The 27,636-nt window shown below is 41.7% G+C and overlaps 1 protein-coding gene across 8 annotated transcripts in view; it reads right to left on the bottom strand.

Moving 5' to 3' along the window:
- The window catches only part of LOC139749437 (DENN domain-containing protein 1A), a 213,980-nt gene that overhangs the window by 61,562 nt on the left and 124,782 nt on the right, over nucleotides 1-27,636 (bottom strand). For 6 of the 8 annotated variants that reach the window (XM_071663294.1, XM_071663288.1, XM_071663296.1 and 3 more), the window contains 3 exons: nucleotides 25,756-25,906; nucleotides 24,216-24,319; nucleotides 3,165-3,382 (listed from right to left, as the gene is read on the bottom strand). In XM_071663294.1, coding sequence (XP_071519395.1) covers nucleotides 3,165-3,382; nucleotides 24,216-24,319; nucleotides 25,756-25,906 — 473 coding nt within the window. The remainder of the gene's footprint in view (nucleotides 1-3,164; nucleotides 3,383-24,215; nucleotides 24,320-25,755; nucleotides 25,907-27,636) is intronic. The other 2 variants (XM_071663295.1, XM_071663290.1) reach the window with 1 other exon arrangement.

Raw genomic sequence — 27,636 nt, 5'->3', positions numbered from 1 at the left:
ATATATACAAAGCATCAGACTGGGGAGGAAAAGTGCAGTTCCAGAAGTGGTTAACTTGTAAGAGAAATACAGAAACAGAAGGATCTGCACGTGATATTTTTGGATCTGGAAAAATCATATGTTTGGGTTGACAAAGATGCCTTATGGAAGGTTTTTAAGAATATATGATGTAAGCAGAAAGCTGCTATAAGCAGTGAGAAGTGTTTATATAGGCATGTGTGCAAGCTGGAAGAAATGAGAGTGAATGGCTCCAAGTGAAGGTTGGTCTGCGGCAAGGGCATGTGATGTTGCTGTGGCTGTTTGCTTTGTCTATGGATGAGGTGGTGAAAGTGGGGTGAGTATGTAGTCTGTAGGGGATGAGGGGGGCCAGGGAAGTGATTCAGTTGCTATCTGCTAATGAAACAGCACTGATGGCAGCTTAGAGTGGGAAACTGCATAAGTTGATGACAGAGTTTGGAAGTGTGTGAAAAGAGAAAGTTGAGAGTAAATGTGAATAAAGCAAGGTCAATAGCTTTAGCAAAGTAGAGGAACAGGTTAATTAGTCTGAATACAGAGAAACTGAAAGAAGTGAAGTGCTTTAGATATCTAGAGGTGAATGTGGTGGCAACTGGAATCATGGATAAATATGTGGCATGAGTGGTTATTGTTTGGGAGGGCAAAAATGTTTGAAAGTACAGTAGTCCCAAGAATGTTGTATGAACGCAGGCATGGGCTACAGATGAGAGGATGAGCATAGGACTGTGAAAGTGCTGGATATTAAATGTTTGAGGACAACTTGCGTAAGGTGGTAAAACTGACTAATAAGAAGGTAAGAGAGTAGTGTGGTGATGAAAAGTGTGGCTGAAAGAGCTGAAGAGGGTGTGCTGAAATGGTTTGGACATATAGATAGAATAAATAAGGAAAGGTTGACAAAGACTATATATGTGTCAGAAGTGGAGGGAACATGGAGAAGGGGTAGACCAAACTGGAGATGGAAGCATGAAGTGAAAAAAGATTTTGGGTGACGGGCCCAACCATGCTGGAGGGTGAAAGAAGATAGCACAGGACAGAGTGAACTGGAACGATGTGGTGTACAGGGGTTGACATACTGTCGATGGACTGACTCAGGACATATGAAGCAGCTGGATGAAACCATGGAAAGGGATGTTGTGGCCTGGTTGTGGATAGGGGGCTGTGGTTTCAGTGCAATGCAGAAGACAGCTAGAGAATGAATGTGAGTGAATATGGCCTTTCTTCGTATATTCCTGGCACCATCTCGCTAATGAGAAAAAAATATCTACATGAATTTATAAAATAAAATCAACAACATCTAAAATGTAAACAATAATGCAGGAGAAATGATATCTATATTATAAATTTGACTTTAATAGTTGTGTAAATCTGTCTTCTCACCCTACTGACGCAATTACAGTCTCTCTGATGCTTTATGGGTGACTGTGATGCATGATATTTTTCCCAGCTGTGTTGTTAGGTTGTTAGGAACATCTCATGATATGATATAGAATCATACATCAGCTGGAAATTTAATATATTGCTGCCAAAATCTTTGCCAGTCTACTGGCATCTTGCAGGCTGTCGAACAGACCAGTGTACTGGTAAATCACAACCCAAGGGTTAACTTAAGTCGCTTGGGGTTTTCAAACATTTTTTGCTTATGATCACATATTAGCCTCTTTAGGTTTTCATGTGCATTTAGCACATGATGTACAGTTTGCAATTTTAATACAGGCTGTTATGTGTCATTCCCACTGCTGAGATCAATCACCAATGGTCTTTGGTCAATCACAATTTGTGTTGTCTACCACAGATGGACTAAGGTCAATCACAACTAGGCTTAGTTAATAATAGTTTGCACACGTGCAATCACAGCTTGTTTGAGGTCAATCACAAATGGTCTTATATCAATTAGTGCTGGACTTATGTCAATCACAGGTGGTCTTAGGCCAATCACATCTGGATTTGTCAATAATAGATGGTATTAGTTACATAACACAGCTGTGACTAACATAAGATCAGTTGTTTAACATGAGACCAACTGAGATTTAAAAAATAAAACCATGTTTGACAAAAATGAGATGGAAGGATGGAGTGAAAGATGCTTTAAGTTATCAGGGCCTGATTATGCAGAAGGGTGAGAAGTGTATAAGAGACAGAGCAAATAGGAATGATGTGTTATACAAGGGGTGAAGCGCTATCAGGGGGTTGAGCCAAGACATATGAAATGATAAGGTGAAACCACAGAAGGTCTCTCAGGCTTGGTTGTGGCCAGGGGTCTCTGGTTTTAGCGCATTAGCTATAGGCTGGATGTGAACAAATTAAGCCATTCTTCATCTGTTTCTAGAGCTACATCAAAATGCAGGTCATGGTGACCTAGTATGCAAAAAATGTATTGCATTCACATGAAGTACCTTAACAAGTCCCCTAAGCCTTGCTGCTCAAGTGTGTAAGAGAATCACCCAACCCAATACCCTGAGGGTATTGAGCTGGGTAATTTTTCGTGCATGGAATTAGCATGATGAACCTGCTTAAGTTACCTAAACCTCAATCCTCAAAGGGTCAGGAAAGTCACCTAGCTTTATATCCTGAGTGTGAATTCTTCCGCATTCTTTTTCCTTGTACCTATAATCTTACCTTTCATCTGAGATGGCCATGACTGGGGTATGTTTTGCCTGAGCCATGTCAGCTACCATGAGAAAAGAAATCATCTACATGGGCTGGATCAAGTGCATATAGCTATTCAACTCACACACATACCGCTGGCTTTGGTAAGTATAAAGAGTCTTCCAAACATTAATTATTAATTCTTCACTTTGCACACCAATTTACTTGGCAGACTAACTTCTCCTTTTTTACACTTCCATGCTCACACAGCTCTATTGCACAAAATCAACAAACACTCCTCTCGAATTCTTATCTTATACAGCTCTAGCTTCTAAAAATCTACTTACTGAACTTTGTTTTGTCTTAACGTGTATCTTGGACAGAAAATAATGCATTTCTGAACATAACTTCCGGAGCTCCAGAACTAGGAAAATATATTCCTACCGACATGTCTGTCATGAAAGAAAATCATGGAATTCACCCCTGCCTTTGGAGATGTCCGCTTCCAAGATGACCAAACTTTACCAGTAAACCTTCTGGTAAAGCCACGCACAGGCACCTACTTTTTTCGAAGTCAGCATTGATGGAGGGTGATCCTTCAGGCTGCGCTGTACAGTTATGGTGGAAGCAGACCCTGATGCAGACCCTGACCCTGGACTATTCCTAGCACTGCTAGGAGCACTGTTGCTTTCACTGCTACCCCCTGTGCTACTGTTTCCCCTGTCTTCCTCCACCTCAACATCCTGACCCAGTTTAGAACGGATGATCTCTTCCATTTCACCTGTGGCAAGCATTTATGGATTAGTTAATGATATAAATGAACAAGTGTTCATGATAAGGATTAAAGCATATAAATGGTCACCATGATCATGAAGTGATAAAAACATAATGTTTAAGATTTGGTTGATTTAATAAATACTAGACTGTGAAAACCTAGCAAGGTTTGAATGGGTAGGGTGAGAGGATGAATGTACAGTAAGTATACTGTATGTGGCTGCAGCAATGTAAGTAACATACAATTCTTGTAAATATAGTAACAAAGAATGTTATCTAAATAAATAAGGACATATACAGGACATTAAAGTCTTATGGTAATCAAATAAGTATTATCAATTTAGATAAGTCTTGGACCATTCCCTGCCATGCAACCCCCCTTAACCACATGGTACCCCCAACTCTCCCTTTAACAGTCACTGTCCATCAGGCCAGTGTGTTTTCTACAATGGCAGATGCCAGATGGTACTTCTGTTGTGATGCTGGGATATAAATAACCTTATTAATTATCCCTGGGGATAGGGGAGAAAGAATACTTCCCACGTATTCCCTGCGTGTCGTAGAAGGCGACTAAAAGGGGAGGGAGCGGGGGGCTGGAAATCCTCCCGTCTCATCATTTTTTTTTTTTTTCAAATTTTCCAAAAGAAGGAACAGAGAAGGGGGCCAGGTGAGGATATTCCCTCAAAGGCCCAGTTCTCTGTTCTTAACACAACCTCGCTAACGCAGGAAATGGCGAATAGTTTGAAAGAAAAGAAAGAAATTAATTAGTGGCATCTGATGAGATGGACTGTTTCCATGTACAGAAAATTTACATGTTACATAAATCATATGAACTCCTATTGAAGTGCAATTTCACCTTCATCAACATATCTATCTATCCATCTATCTATCGAGTAAGTAATGAAAGGATAAGAGAAATGTGTGGTAATAAAGTAATAAAAAGAGTGTGACTGAGAGCAGAAGAGGGTGTGTTGAAATGGTTTGGACATATAAAGAGAATGAGTGAGGAAAGGCTGATAAAGAGGATATAAGAGGGGACAAGAAGAGGCAGGAGACCAACTTAGAGGTAAAAGGATAGAGTGAAAAAGACTTTGAGTGACTGGGGCCTGAACAAACAGGAAGGTGAGTGGCATGCAAGGAATACAGTGAATTGGAACATCAACGAGGTTGATGTGCTGTCAATGGAATGAACAAGAGCATGTGAAATGTCTGGGGCAAACCATGAAAAGATCTGTGGGGCCAGGATGTGGATAGGGAGGTGTGGTTTTGATGCATTACACGTGACAGTTAGAGAGTGAGTGTGAAAGAATGTGGCCTTTTTTGTGTTTTTGAGTGTGAAAGAATGTGGCCTTTTTTGTGTTTTCCTGGCACTATCTTGCTGAAGCGGGAGGCAGCAATGCTGTTTCCTGTGGGGTGAGGTGGCGCCAGGAATGGATTGAAGGCAAGCAAGTATGAATATGTACATGTGTATATATGTTTATGTCTGTGTATGTTTATATTTACATGTAGAATTGTATATGTATGTATGTGTGAGTATAGACGTTTATGTGTGTATTTTTTTTTTTTTTTTTTTTTTTTATACTTTGTCGCTGTCTCCCGCGTTTGCGAGGTAGCGCAAGGAAACAGACGAAAGAAATGGCCCAACCCCCCCCCCCCCCATACACATGTACATACACACGTCCACACACGCAAATATACATACCTACACAGCTTTCCATGGTTTACCCCAGACGCTTCACATGCCTTGCTTCAATCCACTGACAGCACGTCAACCCCGGTATACCACATCGATCCAATTCACTCTATTCCTTGCCCGCCTTTCACCCTCCTGCATGTTCAGGCCCCGATCACACTAAATCTTTTTCACTCCATCTTTCCACCTCCAATTTGGTCTCCCACTTCTCCTCGTTCCCTCCACCTCCGACACATATATCCTCTTGGTCAATCTTTCCTCACTCATTCTCTCCATGTGCCCAAACCATTTCAAAACACACTCTTCTGCTCTCTCAACCACGCTCTTTTTATTTCCACACATCTCTCTTACCCTTACGTTACTTACTCGATCAAACCACCTCACACCACACATTGTCCTCAAACATCTCATTTTCAGCACATCCACCCTCCTGTGCACAACTCTATCCATAGCCCACGCCTTGCAACCATACAACACTGTTGGAACCACTATTCCTTCAAACATACCCATTTTTGCTTTCCGAGATAATGTTCTCGACTTCCACACATTCTTCAAGGCTCCCAGGATTTTCGCCCCCTCCCCAACCCTATGATTCACTTCCGCTTCCATGGTTCCATCCGCTGCCAGATCCACTCCCAGATATCTAAAACACTTTACTTCCTCCAGTTTTTCTCCATTCAAACTTACCTCCCAATTGACTTGCCCCTCAACCCTACTGTACCTAATAACCTTGCTCTTATTCACATTTACTCTTAACTTTCTTCTTTCACACACTTTACTAAACTACATATCATTATCTTGTGGAGGCTAAGGTGAAGATTTGTATGGGTTTTCAGAAAAGAAGAGTGAATGTTGGGGTGAAGAGGGTGGTGAGAGTAAGTGAGCTTGGGAAGGAGACTTGTGTGAGGAAGTACCAGGGGAGACTGAGTACAGAATGGAAAAAGTTGAGAACAATGGAAGTAGGGAGAGTGGGGGAAGAATGGGATGTATTTAGGGAATCAGTGATGGAGTGCGCAAAAGATGCTTGTGGCATGAGAAGCGTGGGAGGGGGGTTGATTAGAAAGGGTAGTGAGTGGTGGGATGAAGAAGTAAGATTATTAGTAAAAGAGAAGAGAGAGGCATTTGGACGATTTTGCAGGGAAAAAATGCAATTGAGTGGGAGATGTATAAAAGAAAGAGACAGGAGGTCAAGAGAAAGGTGCAAGAGGTGAAAAAGAGGGCAAAGTAAAGTGTTTTAGATATCTGGGAGTGGATCTGGCAGCGGATGGAACCATGGAAGCGGAAGTGAATCATAGGGTGGGGGTGAGAGAGTATCATTAAATTTTAGGGAGAATAAAAAGATGCTCTGGAAGGAGGTAAATAAAGTGCGTAAGACAAGGGAGCAAATGGGAACTTCAGTGAAGGGCGCAAATGGGGAGGTGATAACAAGTAGTGGTGATGTGAGAAGGAGATGGAGTGAGTATTTTGAAGGTTTGTTGAATGTGTTTGATGATAGAGTGGCAGATATAGGGTGTTTTGGTCGAGGTGGTGTGCAAAGTGAGAGGGTTAGGGAAAATGATTTGGTAAACAGAGAAGAGGTAGTAAAAGCTTTGCGGAAGATGAAAGCCGGCAAGGCAGCAGGTTTGGATGGTATTGCAGTGGAATCTATTAAAAAAGAGGTGACTGTATTGTTGACTGGTTGGTAAGGTTATTTAATGTATGTATGACTCATGGTGAGGTGCCTGAGGATTGGTGGAATGCGTGCATAGTGCCATTGTACAAAGGCAAAGGGGATAAGAGTGAGTGCTCAAATTACAGAGGTATAAGTTTGTTGAGTATTCCTGGTAAATTATATGGGAGGGTATTGATTGAGAGGGTGAAGGCATGTACAGAGCATCAGATTGGGGAAGAGCAGTGTGGTTTCAGAAGTGGTAGAGGATGTGTGGATCAGGTGTTTGCTTTGAAGAATGTATGTGAGAAATACTTAGAAAAGCAAATGGATTTGTATGTAGCATTTATGGATCTGGAGAAGGCATATGATAGAGTTGATAGAGATGCTCTGTGAAAGGTATTAAGAATATATGGTGTGGGAGGCAAGTTGTTAGAAGCAGTGAAAAGTTTTTATCGAGGATGTAAGGCATGTGTACGTGTAGGAAGAGAGGAAAGTGATTGGTTCTCAGTGAATGTAGGTTTGCGGCAGGGGTGTGTGATGTCTCCATGGTTGTTTAATTTGTTTATGGATGGGGTTGTTAGGGAGGTGAATGCAAGAGTTTTGGAAAGAGGGGCAAGTATGAAGTCTGTTGTGGATGAGAGAGCTTAGGAAGTGAGTCAGTTGTTGTTCGCTGATGATACAGCGCTGGTGGCTGATTCATGTGAGAAACTGCAGAAGCTGGTGACTGAGTTTAGTAAAGTGTGTGAAAGAAGAAAGTTAAGAGTAAATGTGAATAAGAGCAAAGGTTATTAGGTACAGAAGGGTTGAGGGTCAAGTCAATTGGGAGGTAATTTTGAATGGAGAAAAACTGGAGAAAGTAAAGTGTTTTAGATATCTGGGAGTGGATCTGGCAGCGGATGGAACCATGGAAGCGGAAGTGAATCATAGGGTGGGGGAGGGGGCAAAAATCCTGGGAGCCTTGAAGAATGTGTGGAAGTTGAGAGCATTATCTCGGAAAGCAAAAATGGGTATGTTTGAAGGAATAGTGGTTCCAACAATGTTGTATGGTTGCGAGGCGTGGGCTATGGATAGAGTTGTGCGCAGGGGGGTGGATGTGCTGGAAATGAGATGTTTGAGGACAATGTGTGGTGTGAGGTGGTTTGATCGAGTAAGTAATGTAAGGGTAAGAGAGATGTGTGGAAATAAAAAGAGCGTGGTTGAGAGAGCAGAAGAGGGTGTTTTGAAGTGGTTTGGGCACATGGAGAGAATGAGTGAGGAAAGATTGACCAAGAGGATATATGTGTCGGAGGTGGAGGGAACGAGGAGAAGTGGGAGACCAAATTGGAGGTGGAAAGATGGAGTGAAAAAGATTTTGAGTGATCGGGGCCTGAACATGCAGGAGGGTGAAAGGCGGGCAAGGAATAGAGTGAATTGGATCAATGTGGTATACCAGGGTTGACGTGCTGTCAGTGGATTGAATCAGGGCATGTGAAGCGTCTGGGGTAAACCACGGAAAGTTGTGTGGGGCCAGGATGTGGAAAGGGAGCTGTGGTTTCGGGCATTATTGCATGACAGCTAGAGACTGAGTGTGAACAAATGGGGCCTTTGTTGTCTTTTCCTAGCGCTACCTCGCACACATGAGGGGGGAGGGGGATGGTATTCCATGTGTGGCGAGGTGGCGATGGGAATAAATAAAGGCAGACAGTGTGAATTGTGTGCATAGGTATATATGTATGTGTCTGTGTGTGTATATGTATGTGTACATTGAGATGTATAGGTATGTATATTTGCGTGTGTGGACGTGTATGTATATACATGTGTATGGGGGTAGATTGGGCCATTTCTTTCGTCTGTTTCCTTGCGCTACCTCGCAAACGCGGGAGACAGCGACAAAGCAAAATAAATAATAAATAAAACGTGTATATGAGTGGAGAGGTCATTCTTCATCTGTTTCTGGGTGCCACCTCACTGATGAGAGAAACAGCGATCAAACATAATAAATAAAAGAAATATATTATTATCATTATCATTATCATTATTATTATCATTATCATTATTATTATTATTATTATTATTATTATTATTATTATTATCATCATCATCATCATCATGTTTAATCGCTGTTTTCCCCGACAGCTAAGTAGCGCCAGGAAACAGATGAAGAATGACCCATCCACTTATACATACACACACACACACACACACACACACACACACACAGGAGAGATTGTGAGCAGAATGGAAAAAGGTGAGAGCAAAGGATGCAAGGGGAGTGGGGGAGGAATGAGTTGTATTTAGGGTGCTGAGAGGTGCAACTGGAGGGATGTCTGATCATTATCTTGTGGTGGTGAAGGTGAAGATTTGTAGAGGTTTTTAGAAAAGAAGAGAGAGTGTTGGGGTGAAGAGAGTGGTGAGAGTAAGTGAGCTTGGGAAAGAGACTTGTGTGAGGAAGTACCAGGAGAGACTGAGTGCAGAATGGAAAAAGATGAGAGCAAAGGACATAAGGGGAGTGGGGGAGGAATGGGATGTATTTAGGGAAGCAGCAATAGCTTGCGCAAAAGATGCTTGTGGCATGAGAAGTGTGGGAGGTGGGCAAATTAGAAAGGGTAGCAAGTGGTGGGATGAAGTAAAATCATTAGTGACAAAGAAGAAAGAGGCATTTGGACGATTTTTGCAGGGAAATAGTGCATATGACTGGGAGATGTATAAAACAAAGAGGCAGGAGGTCAAGAGAAAGGTGCAAGAGGTGAAAAAAAAGGCAAATGAGAGGGTGAGAGAGTATCATTAAATTTTAAAGAGAATAAAAACATGTTTTGGAAGGAGGTAAATAAAGTGTGTAAGACAAGAGAACAAAATGAACATTGGTGAAGGGGGCTAATGGGGAGGTAATAACAAGTAGTGGTGATGTGAGGAGATGGAGTGAGTATTTTGAAGGTATGTTGAATGTGTTAGATGACAGAGTGGCAGATATAGGGCGTTTTGGTTGAGGTGGTGTGCGAAGTGAGAGGGTTAGGGAGAATGATTTGGGAAACAGAGAAGAGGTATTAATTGCTTTGTGAAAGATGAAAGCCGGCAAGGCAGTGGGTTTGGATGGTATTGCCGTGGAATTTATCAAAAAAGGGAGTGACTGTGTTGTTAACTGGTTGGTGAGGATATCTAATGTACGTATGACTCATGGTGAGGTGCCTGAGGATTGGTGGAATGCATGCATAGTGCCATTGTACAAAGGCAAAGGGGATAAAGGTGAATGCTCAAATTACAGAGGTATAAGTTTGTTAAGTATTCCTGGGAAATTATATGGGAGGGTATTGACTGAGAGGGTGAAGGCATGTACAGAGCATCAGATCGGAGAAGAGCAGTGTGGTTTCAGAAGTGGTAAAGGATGTGTGGATCAGGTGTTTGCTTTGAAGAATGTATGAGAGAATTACTTAGAAAAGCAAATGGATTTGTATGTAGCATTTACGGATCTGGAGAAGGCATATAGGAGAAGGCATATGATAGAGTTGATAGAGATGCTCTGTGGAAGGTATTAAGAATATATGGTGCGGGTGGTAAGTTGCTAGAAGTAGTGAAAAGTTTTTATCAAGGATGTAAGGCATCTGTACGAGTAGGAAGAGAGGAAAGTGATTGGTTCTCATTGAATGCCGGTTTGCAGCAGGGGTGCATGATGTCTCCATGGTTGTTTAATTTGTTTATGGATGGGGGTGTTAGGGAGGTGAATGCAAGAGTTTTGGAAAGAGGGGCAAGTATGCAGTCTGTTGTGGATGAGAGGGCTTGGGAAGTGAGTCAGTTGTTCGCTGATGATACAGCACTTGTGGCTGATTCGAGTGAGAAACTGCAGAAGCTGGTGACTGAGTTTGGTAAAGTGTGTGAAAGAAGAAAGCTGAGAGTAAATGTGAATAAGAGCAAGGTTATTAGGTACAATTGGGTCGAGGGACAAGTCAATTGAAAGGTAAGTTTGAATGGAGAAAAACTGGAGGAAGTGAAGTGTTTTAGATATCTGGGAGTGGATCTGGCAGTGGATGGAACCATGGGAGCGGAAGTGAGTCAGAGGGTCAGGGAGGGGGTGAAAGTTCTGGGAGCATTGAAAAATGTGTGGAAGGTGAGAACATTATCTTGGAAAGCAAAAATGGGTAAGTTTGGAGGAATAGTGGTTCCAACAATGTTATATGTTTACAAGGCATGGGCTATAGATAAGAGTTGTGCGGAGGAGGGTGGATGCGTTGCAAATGAGATGTTTGAGGACAATATGTGGTGTGAGGTGGTTTGATCGAGTAACTAACGAAAGGGTAAGAGATGTGTGGTAATAATAAGAATGTGGTTGAGAGAGCAGTAGAGGGTGTTTTGAAATGGTTTGGTCACATGGAGAGAATGAGAGGAAAGATTGACAAAGAGGATATATGTGTCAGAGGTGGATGGAACGAGGAGAAGTGGGAGACCAAATTGGAGGTGGAAGGATGATGTGAAAAAGATTTTGAGCGATCAGGACCTGAACATGCAGGAGGGTGAAAGGCATGCAAGGAACAGAGTGAATTGGAACAATGTGGTATACCAGGGCCGACGTGCTGTCAATGGATTGAACCAAGGCATGTGAAGTGTCTGGGGTAAACCATGGAAAGTTTTGTGGGGCCTGGATGTGGAAAGGGAGCTGTGGTTTCAGTGCATTATATATGACAGCTAGAGACTGAGTGTGAACGAATGTGGCTTTTGTTGTCTTTTCCTAGTGCTACCTCGCACGCATGCAGGGGGAGAGGGTTGTCATTTCTTGTGTGGTGTGGTGGCGAAGGGAATGAATAAAGGGAGCAAGTATGAATAATGTACATGTGTATATATGTATATGTCTGTGTATGTATATATATGTATAAGTTGAAATGTATTGGTATGTATATGTGCGTGTGTGGATGTGTATGTATATGCATGTGTATGTGGGTGGGTTGGCCCATTCTTTCGTCTGTTTTTTGCGCTACCTTGCTAACACAGGAGACAGTGACAAAGTATAATAGATATTCATTTTTTATCTATTTTGCTTTGTCGCTGTCTCCCGCGTTAGCGAGGTAGCGGAAGGAAACAAACGAAAGAATGGCCCAACCCACCCCCATGCACAATGTATACACACACACGTCCACACACACAAATATACATACCTATACATCTCAATGTACACATATATATACATACACAGACACATACATATATATCCATGCACAAAATTCACACTGTCTGCCCCCATTCACTCCCATTGCCACCTCGCCACACATGGAATACCTTCCCCCTCCCCTCTCATGTGTGCGAAGTAGCGCTAGGAAAGGACAACAAAGGCACCATTCGTTCACACTCAGTCTCTAGCAGCCACGCAATAATGCCCGAAACCACAGCTCCCTTTCCACATCCAGGCCCCACACAACTTTCCATGGTTTACCACAGACGCTTCACATGCCCTGATTCAATCCACCGACAGCACGTCCACCCCAGTATACCACATTGATCCAATTCACTCTACTCCTTGTCCTCCTTTCACCCTCCTGCATGTTCAGGCCCCAATCACACAAAATCTTTTTCACTCCATCTTTCCACCTCCAATTTGGTCTCCCACTTCTCCTCGTTCCCTCCACCTCCGACACATATATCCTCTTGGTCAATCTTTCCTTACTCATTCTCTCCATGTGCCCAAACCATTTCAAAACACCCTTTTCTGCTCTCTCAACCACGCTCTTTTTATTTCCACACATCTCTATTACCCTTACATTACTTACTCGATCAAACCACCTCACACCACACATTGTCCTCAAACATCTCATTTCCAGCACATCCACCCTCCTGCGCACAACTCTATCCACAGCCTACGCCTCGCAACCATACAACATTGTTGGAACCACTATTCCTTCAAACATACCCATTTTTGCTTTCCGAGATAATGTTCTCGACTTCCACACATTCTTCAAGGCTCCCAGGATTTTCGCCCCCTCCCTCACCCTATGATTCACTTCCGCTTCCATGGTTCCATCCGCTGCCAGATCCACTCCCAGATATCTAAAACACTTTACTTTCTCCAGTTTTTCTCCATTCAAACTTACCTCCCAATTCACTTGACACTCAACCCTACTGTACCTAATAACCTTGCTCTTTTTCACATTTACTCTTAACTTTCTTCTTTCACACACTTTACTAAACTCAGTCACCAGCTTCTGCAGTTTCTCACATGAATCAGCCACCAGCGCTGTATCATCAGCGAACAACAACTGACTCACTTCCCAAGCTCTCTCATCCCCAACAGACTTCATACTTGCCTCTCTTTCCAAAACTCTTGCATTCACCTCCCTAACAACCCCATCCATAAACAAATTAAACAACCATGGAGACATCACACACCCCTGCCGCAAACCTACATTCACTGAGAACCAATCACTTTCCTCTCTTCCTACACGTACACATGCCTTACATCCTCGATAAAAACTTTTCACTGCTTCTAACAACTTGCCTCCCACACCATATATTCTTAATACCTTCCACAGAGCATCTCTATCAACTCTATCATATGCTTTCTCCAGATCCATAAATGCTACATACAAATCCATTTGCTTTTCTAAGTATTTCTCACATACATTCTTCAAAGCAAACACCTGATCCACACATCCTCTACCACTTCTGAAACCACACTGCTCTTCCCCAATCTGATGCTCTGTACATGCCTTCACCCTCTCAATCAATACCCTCCCATATAATTTACCAGGAATACTCAACAAACTTATACCTCTGTAATTTGAGCACTCACTCTTATCCCCTTTGCCTTTGTACAATGGCACTATGCACGCATTCCGCCAATCCTCAGGCACCTCACCATGAGTCATACATACATTAAATAACCTTACCAACCAGTCAACAATACAGTCATCCCCTTTTTTAATAAATTCCACTGCAATACCATCCAAACCTGCTGCCTTGCCGGCTTTCATCTTCCGCAAAGCTTTTATTACCTCTTCTCTGTTTACCAAATCATTTTCCCTAACCCTCTCACTTTGCACACCACCTCGACCAAAACACCCTATATCTGCCACTCTATCATCAAACACATTCAACAAACCTTCAAAATACTCACTCCATCTCCTTCTCACATCACCACTACTTGTTATTACCTAACCATTTGCGCCCTTCACTGAAGTTCCCATTTGCTCCCTTGTCTTACGCACTTTATTTACCTCCTTCCAGAACATATTTTATTCTCCCTAAAATTTAATGATACTCTCTCACCCCAACTCTCATTTGCCCTCTTTTTCACCTCTTGCACCTTTCTCTTGACCTCCTGTCTCTTTCTTTTATACATCTCCCAATCAATTGCATTTTTTCCCTGCAAAAATCGCTCAAATGCCTCTCTCTTCTCTTTCACTAATAATCTTACTTCTTCATCCCATATATATATATATATATATATATATATATATATATATATATATATTTATTATTTATTATACTTTGTCGCTGTCTCCCGCGTTTGCGAGGTAGCGCAAGGAAACAGACGAAAGAAATGGCCCAACCCCCCCCCATACACATGTATATACATACGTCCACACACGCAAATATACATACCTACACAGCCTTCCTTGGCCCACCCCAGACGCTTCACATGCCCCGCTTCAATCCACTGACAGCACGTCAACCCCGGTATACCACATCGCTCCAATTCACTCTATTCCCTGCCCTCCTTTCACCCTCCTGCATGTTCAGGCCCCAATCACACAAAATCTTTTTCACTCCATCTTTCCACCTCCAATTTGGTCTCCCTCTTCTCCTTGTTCCCTCCACCTCCGACACATATATCCTCTTGGTCAATCTTTCCTCACTCATCCTCTCCATGTGCCCAAACCACTTCAAAACACCCTCTTCTGCTCTCTCAACCACGCTCTTTTTATTTCCACACATCTCTCTTACCCTTACGTTACTCACTCGATCAAACCACCTCACACCACACATTGTCCTCAAACATCTCATTTCCAGCACATCCATCCTCCTGCGCACAACTCTATCCATAGCCCACGCCTCGCAACCATACAACATTGCTGGAACCACTATTCCCTCAAACATACCCATTTTTGCTTTCCGAGATAATGTTCTCGACTTCCACACATTCTTCAAGGCCCCCAGGATTTTCGCCCCCTCCCCCACCCTATGATCCACTTCCGCTTCCATGGTTCCATCCGCTGCCAGATCCACTCCCAGATATCTAAAACACTTCACTTGCTCCAGTTTTTCTCCATTCAAACTCACCTCCCAATTGACTTGACCCTCAACCCTACTGTACCTAATAACCTTGCTCTTATTCACATTTACTCTTAACTTTCTTCTTCCACACACTTTTCCAAACTCAGTCACCAGCTTCTGCAGTTTCTCACATGAATCAGCCACCAGCACTGTATCATCAGCGAACAACAACTGACTCACTTCCCAAGCTCTCTCATCCCCAACAGACTTCATACTTGCCCCTCTTTCCAAAACTCTTGCATTTACCTCCCTAACAACCCCATCCATAAACAAATTAAACAACCATGGAGACATCACACACCCCTGCCGCAAACCTACATTCACTGAGAACCAATCACTTTCCTCTCTTCCTACACGTACACATGCCTTACATCCTCGATAAAAACTTTTCACTGCTTCTAACAACTTTCCTCCCACACCATATATTCTTAATACCTTCCACAGAGCATCTCTATCAACTCTATCATATGCCTTCTCCAGATCCATAAATGCTACATACAAATCCATATATATATATATATATATATATATATATATATATATATATATATATATATATATATATATATATATATATATTTTTTTTTTTTTTATTTTTTTTTTTTTTTTATACTTTGTCGCTGTCTCCCGCGTTTGCGAGGTAGCGCAAGGAAACAGACGAAAGAAATGGCCCAACCCCCCGCCCCATACACATGTACATACACACGTCCACACACGCAAATATACATACCCACACAGCTCTCCATGGTTCACCCCAGACGCCTCACATGCCCTGATTCAATCCACTGACAGCACGTCAACCCCTGTATACCACATGACTCCAATTCACTCTATTCCTTGCCCTCCTTTCACCCTCCTGCATGTTCAGGCCCCGATCACACAAAATCTTTTTCACTCCATCTTTCCACCTCCAATTTGGTCTCCCTCTTCTCCTCGTTCCCTCCACCTCCGACACATATATCCTCTTGGTCAATCTCTCCTCACTCATTCTCTCCATGTGCCCAAACCATTTCAAAACACCCTCTTCTGCTCTTTCAACCACGCTCTTTTTATTTCCACACATCTCTCTTACCCTTACGTTACTTACTCGATCAAACCACCTCACACCACACATTGTCCTCAAACATCTCATTTCCAGCACATCCATCCTCCTGCGCACATCTCTATCCATAGCCCACGCCTTGCAACCATACAACATTGTTGGAACCACTATTCCCTCAAACATACCCATTTTTGCTTTCCGAGATAATGTTCTCGACTTCCACACATTTTCAAGGCTCCCAAAATTTTCGCCCCCTCCCCCACCCTATGATCCACTTCCGCTTCCATGGTTCCATCCGCTGACAGATCCACTCCCAGATATCTAAAACACTTCACTTCCTCCAGTTTTTCTCCATTCAAACTCACCTCCCAATTGACTTGACCCTCACCCCTACTGTACCTAATAACCTTGCTCTTATTCACATTTACTCTCAACTTTCTTCTTCCACACACTTTACCAAACTCAGTCACCAGCTTCTGCAGTTTCTCACATGAATCAGCCACCAGCGCTGTATCATCAGCGAACAACAACTGACTCACTTCCCAAGCTCTCTCATCCCCAACAGACTTCATACTTGCCCCTCTTTCCAGGACTCTTGCATTTACCTCCCTTACAACCCCATCCATAAACAAATTAAACAACCATGGAGACATCACACACCCCTGCCGCAAACCTACATTCACTGAGAACCAATCACTTTCCTCTCTTCCTACACGTACACATGCCTTACATCCTCGATAAAAACTTTTCACTGCTTCTAACAACTTGCCTCCAACACCATATATTCTTAATACCTTCCACAGAGCATCTCTATCAACTCTATCATATGCCTTCTCCAGATCCATAAATGCTACATACAAATCCATTTGCTTTTCTAAGTATTTCTCACATACATTCTTCAAAGCAAACACCTGATCCACACATCCTCTACCACTTCTGAAACCGCACTGCTCTTCCCCAATCTGATGCTCTGTATATGCCTTCACCCTCTCAATCAATACCCTCCCATATAATTTACCAGGAATACTCAACAAACTTATACCTCTGTAATTTGAGCACTCACTCTTATCCCCTTTGCCTTTGTACAATGGCACTATGCACGCATTCCGCCAATCCTCAGGCACCTCACCATGAGTCATACATACATTAAATAACCTTACCAACCAGTCAACAATACAGTCACCCCCTTTTTTAATAAATTCCACTGCAATACCATCCAAACCTGCTGCCTTGCCAGCTTTCATCTTCCGCAAAGCTTTTACTACCTCTTCTCTGTTTACCAAATCATTTTCCCTAACCCTCTCACTTTGCACACCACCTCGACCAAAACACCCTATATCTGCCACTCTGTCATCAGACACATTCAACAAACCTTCAAAATACTCATTCCATCTCCTTCTCACATCACCGCTACTTGTTATCACCTCCCCATTTACGCCCTTCACTGAAGTTCCCATTTGCTCCCTTGTCTTACGCACCCTATTTACCTCCTTCCAGAACATCTTTTTATTCTCCCTAAAATTTACTGATAGTCTCTCACCCCAACTCTCATTTGCCCTTTTTTTCACCTCTTGCACCTTTCTCTTGACCTCCTGTCTCTTTCTTTTATACTTCTCCCACTCAATTGCATTTTTTCCCTGCAAAAATCGTCCAAATGCCTCTCTCTTCTCTTTCACTAATACTCTTACTTCTTCATCCCACCACTCACTACCCTTTCTAAACAGCCCACCTCCCACTCTTCTCATGCCACAAGCATCTTTTGCGCAATCCATCACTGATTCCCTAAATACATCCCATTCCTCCCCCACTCCCCTTACTTCCATTGTTCTCACCTTTTTCCATTTTGTACACAGTCTCTCCTGGTACTTCCCCACACAGGTCTCCTTCCCAAGCTCACTCACTCTCACCACCTTCTTCACCCCAACATTCACTCCTCTTTTCTGAAAACCCATACTAATCTTCACCTTAGCCTCCACAAGATAATGATCGGACATCCCTCCAGTTGCACCTCTCAGCACATTAACATCCAAAAGTCTCTCTTTCGCACGCCTGTCAATTAACACGTAATCCAATAACGCTCTCTGGCCATCTCTCCTACTTACATAAGTATACTTATGTATATCTCGCTTTTTAAACCAGGTATTCCCAATCATCAGTCCTTTTTCAGCACATAAATCCTTTTTCAGCACATATATATATATATATATATTTTTTTTTTTTGCTTTGTCGCTGTCTCCCGCGTTTGCGAGGTAGCGCAAGGAAACAGACGAAAGAAATGGCCCAACCCACCCCCATACACATGTATATACATACGTCCACACACGCAAATATACATACCTACACAGCTTTCCATGGTTTACCCCAGACGCTTCACATGCCTTGATTCAATCCACTGACAGCACGTCAACCCCAGTATACCACATCGCTCCAATTCACTCTATTCCTTGCCCTCCTTTCACCCTCCTGCATATTCAGGCCCCGATCACACAAAATCTTTTTCACTCCATCTTTCCACCTCCAATTTGGTCTCCCTCTTCTCCTCGTTCCCTCCACCTCCGACACATATATCCTCTTGGTCAATCTTTCCTCACTCATTCTCTCCATGTGCCCAAACCATTTCAAAACACCCTTTTCTGCTCTCTCAACCACGCTCTTTTTATTTCCACACATCTCTCTTACCCTTACGTTACTTACTCGATCAAACCACCTCACACCACACATTGTCCTCAAACATCTCATTTCCAGCACATCCATCCTCCTACGCACAACTCTATCCATAGCCCACGCCTCGCAACAATAAAACATTGTTGAAACCACTATTCCTTCAAACATACCCATTTTTGCTTTCCGAGATAATGTTCTCGACTTCCACACATTCTTCAATGCTCCCAGGATTTTCGCCCCCTTCCCCACCCTATGATTCACTTCCGCTTCCATGGTTCCATTCGCTGCCAGATCCACTCCCAGATATCTAAAACACTTTACTTCACCCAGTTTTTCTCCATTCAAACTTCCCTCCCAATTGACTTGACCCTCAACCCTACTGTACCTAATTACCTTGCTCTTATTTACATTTACTCTTAACTTTCTTCTTTCACACACTTTACCAAACTCAGTCACCAGCTTTTGCAGTTTCTCACATGAATCAGCCACCAGCACTGTATCATAAGCGAACAACAACTGACTCACTTCCCAAGCTCTCTCATCCCGAAAAGACTTCATATATATATATATATATATATATATATATATATATATATATATATATATTTTTTTTTTTTTTTTTTTGCTTTGTCGCTGTCTCCCGCGTTTGCGAGGTAGCGCAAGGAAACAGACGAAAGAAATGGCCCAACCCACCCCCATACACATGTATATACATACGTCCACACACGCAAATATACATACCTACACAGCTTTCCATGGTTTTCCTCGCGTGTCGTAGAAGGCGACTAGAGGGGACGGGAGCGGGGGGCCAGAAATCCTCCCCTCCTTGTATTTTTTTAACTTTCTAAAATGGGAAACAGAAGAAGGAGTCACGCGGGGAGTGCTCATCCTCCTCGAAGGCTCAGACTGGGGTGTCTAAATGTGTGTGGATGTAACCAAGATGTGAAAAAAGGAGAGATAGGTAGTATGTTTGAGGAAAGGAACTTGGATGTTTTGGCTCTGAGTGAAATGAAGCTCAAGGGTAAAGGGGAAGAGTGGTTTGGGAATGTCTTGGGAGTAAAGTCAGGGGTTAGTGTGAGGACAAGAGCAAGGGAAGGAGTAGCAGTTCTCCTGAAACAGGAGTTGTGGGAGTATGTGATAGAATGTAAGAAAGTAAATTCTCGATTAATATGGGTAAAACTGAAAGTTGATGGAGAGAGATGGGTGATTATTGGTGCATATGCACCTGGGCATGAGAAGAAAGATCATGAGAGGCTAGTGTTTTGGGAGCAGCTGAATGAGTGTGTTAGTGGTTTTGATGCAAGAGACCGGGTTACAGTGATGGGTGATTTGAATGCAAAGGTGAGTAATGTGGCAGTTGAGGGAATAATTGGTATACATGGGGTGTTCAGTGTTGTAAATGGAAATGGTGAAGAGCTTGTAGATTTATGTGCTGAAAAGGGACTGGTGATTGGGAATACCTGGTTTAAAAAGCGAGATATACATAAGTATACGTATGTAAGTAGGAGAGATGGCCAGAGAGCGTTATTGGATTACGTGTTAATTGACAGGCACGCGAAAGAGAGACTTTTGGATGTTAATGTGCTGAGAGGTGCAACTGGAGGGATGTCTGATCATTATCTTGTGGAGGCTAAAGTGAAGATTTGTATGGGTTTTCAGAAAAGAAGAGTGAATGTTGGGGTGAAGAGGGTGGTGAGAGTAAGTGAGCTTGGGAAGGAGACTTGTGTGAGGAAGTACCAGGAGAGACTGAGTACAGAATGGAAAAAGGTGAGAAGAATGGAAGTAAGGGGAGTGGGGGAGGAATGGGATGTATTTAGGGAATCAGTGATGGATTGCGCAAAAGATGCCTGTGGCATGAGAAGAGTGGGAGGTGGGTTGATCAGAAAGGGTAGTGAGTGGTGGGATGAAGAAGTAAGATCATTAGTGAAAGAGAAGAGAGAGGCATTTGGACGATTTTTGCAGGGAAAAAATGCAATTGAGTGGGAGATGTATGTATATATATATATATATATATATATATATATATATATATATATATATATATATATATATATATATATACACACAGACATATACATATATACACATGTGCATAATTCATACTGCCTGCCTTTATTCATACCCATCACCACCTCACTACACATGAAATAACAACCCCCTCCCCCTCATGTGTGCGAGGTAGCGCTAGGAAAATTCAACAAAGGCCACATTCGTTCACACTCAGTCTCTAGCTGTCATGTAATAATGCACCGAAACCACAGCTCCCTTTCCACATCCAGGCCCCACACAACTTTCCATGGTTTACCCCAGACACTTCACATGCCCTGGTTTAATCCATTGACAGCACGTCGACCCCGGTATGTCACATCGTTCCAATTCACTCTATTCCTTGCAGGCCTTTCACCCTCCTGCATGTTCAGGCCACGATCACTCAAAATCTTTTTCACTCCATCTTTCAACCTCCAACTTGGTCTCCCATTTCTCCTCGTTCCCTCCACTTCTGACACATATATCCTTTTTGTCAATCTTTCCTCACTCATTCTCTCCATGTGACCAAACCATTTCAAAACATCCTCTTCTGCTCTCTCAACCACACACTTTTTTTTACCAAACATCTTTCTTACCCTATTATTACTCACTCGATCAAACCACCTCACACCACACATTGTCCTCAAACATCTCATTTCCAGCACATCCACCCTCCTACGCACAACTCTATCCATAGCCCACGCCTCGCAACCATACAACATTGTTGGAACCACTATTCCTTCAAACATACTCATTTTTGCTTTCCGAGATAATGTTATCGACGTCCACATATTCTTCAAAGCTCCCAGAATTTTCGCCCCCTCCCCTACCCTATGATTCACTTCCACTTCCATGGTTCCATCCGCTGCCAAATCCACTCCCAGATATCTAAAACACTTCACTTCCTCCAGTTTTTCTCCATTCAAACTTACCTCCCAATTGACTTGACCCTCAACCCTAATGTACCTAATAACCCTGCTCTTATTCACATTTACTCTCAAGTTTCTTCTTTCACACACTTTACCAAACTCAGTCACCAGCTTCTGCAGTTTCTCACATGAATCAGCCACCAGCGCTGTACCATCAGCAAACAACAACTGACTCACTTCCCAAGCTCTCTCATCCACAACAGACTGCATACTTGCAGTCTGATATTGAAAAACTGGATATGTGTCAAAATATGAACTACAAAGAAAAACTTAGATGAACTTTTAAAAAGGAGCAGCAGTATGATTCATATTGTGGGATTGGTTCTCAGTCAATGATAACACTGCATCATGTGAGACCACTGGCTTCGGAAGCTTCTCCCACATATTCTAAATGCTCAATGATTCTATTTATTAGAAAATATGGGTCCATCATAATGAGAAAATATGCATTACATATACTGTAGTCAGAAAAGAGTATGTCCTGAAAAAGAGTATGTCTTGAAACAGGGTAAATAAATATTGCAAAATGATTTGTTAATGTTGGAAAAAAGTATTTTCTGCATCAAAGACTTGCAACATTTGATTACAAAAGGAAACAGGTGCATCAAAACATCATCTTTTGAAACATATCAGCAATATGATGTGTGCACGTGCTGCCTGACTTACAATGGGGTTACGTTCCGATAAACCTTTTGTAAACTGAAAATAACATAAGTTGAAAATACATTTAATCCTGTACATCTAACAGACCAAACATAAAAGCTTACCCTTGCCTACCTTAAACATTCTCAGAACATTTACACATCTCATCCACAATTACCTAATGCAACTCTTCCTTAAAAGCTTCAGCACCTTCAGTATCAGCACTTGCTACCTCACCAATAACATTTACATTTTGAAAATTATGCAGCCTTTTGAACCAGTGGAACCACATATGACTTGTTGTAAACATGCATATAAGTAGGATCATCGGCAAGCCATTTTAGCATATCGAAAAGACTTCTTGCCTAAGCCTAGAATATCAATAAGCTAAGTGGTATGTGCTTATGTATCTGGTCTTCCATCCATGTGACAAGTAATCTTTCCATATCATCATTTGGCCCAGCTATTTTCTTTGTGATGAGAGTGGATTTAACCAATGCTGAAGATTTCACTGCATCACTGATTTGCTTCTTATCCTTTCAGATGGTCAAGATCGTTGATTGCGAGAGTCATAACTGACATGTGATGGCCATTACTGGCTTGCCATATTCATGCTGGGCAATTATCTTTAATTTCATCTGAAGAGTAACTGCCTTCCTCTCTTTCTCACCAGGGGCACGAGACACAGATGGGCATTTCGTAAACATGATGGGATGCAAAAACACAAGACACAAAATCCAAAAATGCTGGCAACACAGTGCATTGTAGAATGATGGTTGTTCACATTCGTGATCGCATAGCTGACTGGAAACTGTGGCTTGCTGCCAATGCACATCACGAGAGAGTATCATACCACATATGCTAGCTTGGAAAAAGATAAAAATTCAAAATTCGAAGTACAGTTTCAACTGAATGCGTATCACTATCACACCATCGTAAATTTGAAAAATCATAAGTTGAACCATCGTAAGTTGGGGAGCACCTATAATGCTCAGCACTACCTTAGGAATACATCCACAAGAAGTAAGCTGAGGCCTATATTTCTTATGTATTTGTTATCTATTATTCTTTTTGATCTTTTAATTCATAAGGGAAAAACTTTTTTCCCTTTACTTTATAAAATACCCATTTTGCAGAAGCACCAAGAACCTGAAATGCCTGTTTGAATAGTTAAACCACTCATACATCAGGGTTGGTCAACCTAGCTTTATGCATTCATTCAAGAAGTAAGTAGGGGCCTATATTTCCAATGTACTTGTTATTCATTATTCTTATATGATCTTTTATTTCATAAGGGAAAAACTTTTTTCCCTTTATAAAATACCCATTTTGCTGAAGTACCAAGAACCTGAAATGCCTGTTTGAATAGTTAAACCACTCATACATCGGTACTGGTCAATCTAGCCTTATGCATTCATTCATGATTACTAATGTCCTTATTGGATTCAATCTCAGTGCAGAATCTAAATTTCAATCTGAATTTTATCTTAACCCATCATGATATACATTTTTGTATTTATTCAATCTTCATTGGGAGAAACATTAAATGCCTGGCCTAAGAATGCAACCCCCTCTTACACCATTTGATCTGTGGTAAAATTGGTTTAGTTAGTAACAACATTATGCTTAACACTGTACTTTTCAGGGAATCATCTCTAACACTGAGCAAGGACTATCTGAATTCTTAACCTCAGATATGAGTGTTTAGCATCCAGTGTCCTGATGGAATGAAAATCAACTTTAGTAGAGATTCTATTATTGCCAATATCAATGGTATGATTTAGGCAATCATTTTGATTCATTTTCAAGCACAGCAAAGCATAGGTTCACAAACGTATACAAGGCTATACTAACCTACACAGGCAAACAAACAAACAGACATGCATACTCATGAACTCAAAGAAGCAAGATCTATAAATATTAACTCCATAAATTAATTTCAAGAAAGTAACATACCCATGAGGTCGATGCTCTGTGGGGAAGGAGTGCTTAGGCTATCAGTGGATGTGGGAGACATCAGCCCACTCCCAATTTCAATCAATTCATATCGGCGGGTTCTGCTAATGAAATGAAAAATGACTCATCAGTATGTAGGGTGGCCAATAATGATCCTTTATAAGAATAATGATCTTATGAGAAACTGAAAGGTGTCAAAGTTTATGCTACTGATAATTTATTATTTTCTATCTTTCTGAAGGGTAATATAATGACCAGTGAATAACAATTCTACATGAATAAGAAAAATCTGATATCTTAATATCTGTCTGCCAACGATCAAGCACAACCATGTTCCTGCACAACTTTCTAAGGTTCATTACCAATGTCACCATCAGCAAAGAACAAACTTTACTTATAAAAGCATCATATGTGTACAAAAGCATCTCATATCCAACTTTCTTCTCCATTCTCATACCCATGCTATCAAATCTATCATGAGGCCTGATAGCAACCAGAATTCTAGAATCTCTTAATATCATACTTAAATGAATTTGTTTTACCTTTCTAAAAATGAGCCTTTTTCAAGCCACCTAAAGTGCTTGCAAGTATAAGAAAAAAATATAACCTGCCTCTTCTCATTAAAAAATAAATTGTTTCTATGAGCTTTCTATAAAAATTTCTAAACTGATTCCAATAAAGAAGTGAGAATTTATGATTTCACATTTTGGGGCTGCCTTTGCCTTTGGCCCTAACCTGTGGCACACTTAACTACTAATTCAGCCCTTGATATCAATAAAAAAAAGAACTGATATCCACACAATGTAAACACATTCTTCCCTAAACTTATTTTCTTTGCAAACTTAATACATGTGATGAAAGGTGAGTACTTGCCAAAGGATGGTTATGATGGGTAAAGATATGAAGGGCAAGTGTGCCACATATTGCTGTAGGGCATTTTTAAACTTATTTGGATATAAAAGAGAGGAACATGGCTTTACATCAGGAAAATGACACAGGAAAGTACAAGCTGTAAATATGAATCTCCTGCAAATATTCTAATATGAAGTTAGAAGAAAGAATAGAGAGCCAGATAAGAATGTCAGAATAAGATAAGGATATAAGAAAGAAGGATTTGTGAAAGCAAAGAATGGAGTACTGAGATGGCTTGGGATATGGATAAAATGGATGCGATAAGAATGGCCAAGCAATCATATACAAGAAATGGGAAAAAGAAAGGGAGTAAGGGAAAGAAAAGTAGTGAGGTGGAAGCAGTGAGTGAGGGTTAAGAGGTTGTGAAAGGTGTTTGTAGAAAGAAGTGCTTAGTGACAAGAAGAGCTAAAATGTTTTCAGCATAAGGAAAGAAAGAATGTAGGCAGAGGATGGATGAGACCATACATGAAGTGAAAGTGCAGAGTATGAGAGAATGTGGTTCAAAGTGTTACACACAGGGAATTTCAGAATGTGTAAGGGCATGTGGAAATGCCACTATGCTGGACAGCAAGAGACATCATATTAATACAGACTGATTGAAATATATATACCAACAAACACTTCTTACCCAGACAAAATATTAGTGTCTTCTCTCATGTTAATCTGAGAAGCACGTTTATAAGTAGCTTTAGCAGAGAACCCAGCGACTGTCCGTGGTCGCCGCTTCACACCAAGCACTGGAGATGATGGTGCAGATCTTGGCTTTTGGGGTGACTCACCTGTCATCACAGAAACACTGTGATCAACAGTTGGTACATACAATCATGTACATGAAGATGGTTTGGGGGTGAAACTGGATAAAAGGTTAGTAATGGAAGTTTCAATGGGAAGGCAACTTGAAGAACAGCTTAAGTGTATATACAGCTGACATGCTGGTAACTGTGATTCACAGCCCTTCAGGGAAAAAATTACATCAGTGATGAAGAGTCCTGGTTTGAGGCTGTGGTAACTTTAGTTTATCAGTGACATGGCTATTCAGGAAAGTTCCATCACACAAGACAGTCATTTTACATGACATGTAATGAATGATTAGAAACTCATGCACAGTGCGACCACTAACAGGCAGTGACATGTCATGAATGATCAGAAACTCATACACACTATTACCACTAACACAATGAGTCTGGTAACATCTGTATGAGGGTGTAATTTCCTTTTTCATATATGTTCACTATATTCTGTATCAGCAAGGTATCACCTGGAACAAAGCAATGACCTCATTTATGCACATCCACTCTCTCACTATCGCATATAATACACCAAAACGAGAGACCCTTATCCTCAATCAGGCCCTACAGACCTTTCTATGGTTTCCAATCATCACTTCATATATCTTGGCAAAGCCCACTCACAGGATGTTGTCCCCTGTAAACCACTTTCCTCCAACTGACTCTATCCCTTGCATGCCCCACGCACCCCCTGCCTGTTCAGGCCCCAAAACTTTAAAGCTTCTTTCACTCCTACTACCACCTCCTTGGCTTCCCCTTTTTCCTTGTTTGGATGTGGAAGGATGGAATGAAAGAGATTTTGAGCAATCAAGGCCTAAACACACAGGAAGGTGAAAGGCGAGCAAGGAATAGAGTGAATTGGAACGATGTGGTATACTGGGGTGGACATGCTGTCAATGGATTGAACCAGTGCATGTGAAGCATCTGGGGTAAACCATGGAAAGTTTTGTGGGGCCTGGATGTTGAAAGGGAGCTATGGTTTCAGTGCATTACACACGACGGCTAGAGACTGACTGTGAACGAATAGGCTAGAGACTGACTGTGAACGAATGTGGCCTTTGTTGTGTTTTCCTAGCGCTGCCTTGCACACATGTGGGGGGAGAGGGGGTGCCATTTCATGTGTGGTGGGGTGGCAACGGGAAAGGACAAAGGCAGCAAGTATGAATATGTACATGTATATATATGTATATGTCTGTGTATGTATATGTTGAAATGTATAGCTATGTATATGTGAGTGTGTGGGTGTTTATGTATATACATGTGTATGTGGTTGGGTTGGGCCATTCTTTCATTTGTTTCCTTGCACTCGCTACCTTGTTAACGTGGGAGACAGTGACAAAGTATAATAATAATGATGATAATAATAATAATAATAATGATGAACTTGAATGCAATTCTGATATTTACAAACAAGCAGTTAGTCTTCTTCACTGTTGTCTTAAGGTGGTACCCTGGCAACAGGTTATGGATGATGTCAACTCTCTTTGTAATTCTCACACACAGATTCCTGCAGCTTACTTCCTGCTAAATGATCATAATATCAAGACTTTCTTTCAATGTGAACCAGCCTCACTACTTTACATTTACTCTGAATGAACTTCATTAACCATACATCAGACCAACTTTGGTGTCTGTTAAAGTTCCCTGACTCTACTGCCAATGAGAAGGAGGGCTCTGGCAATAGTAGGACTGGCCTCCCCTATGACCTTTCCCTCACTGTT

This window comes from Panulirus ornatus, chromosome 7 (assembly GCF_036320965.1).
Source record: "Panulirus ornatus isolate Po-2019 chromosome 7, ASM3632096v1, whole genome shotgun sequence".
In the NCBI taxonomy this organism is placed as follows: domain Eukaryota; kingdom Metazoa; phylum Arthropoda; class Malacostraca; order Decapoda; family Palinuridae; genus Panulirus; species Panulirus ornatus.
The sequence above is the reverse complement of the archived record's forward strand: the minus strand, read 5'-3'. Positions and strand labels throughout refer to the sequence as shown.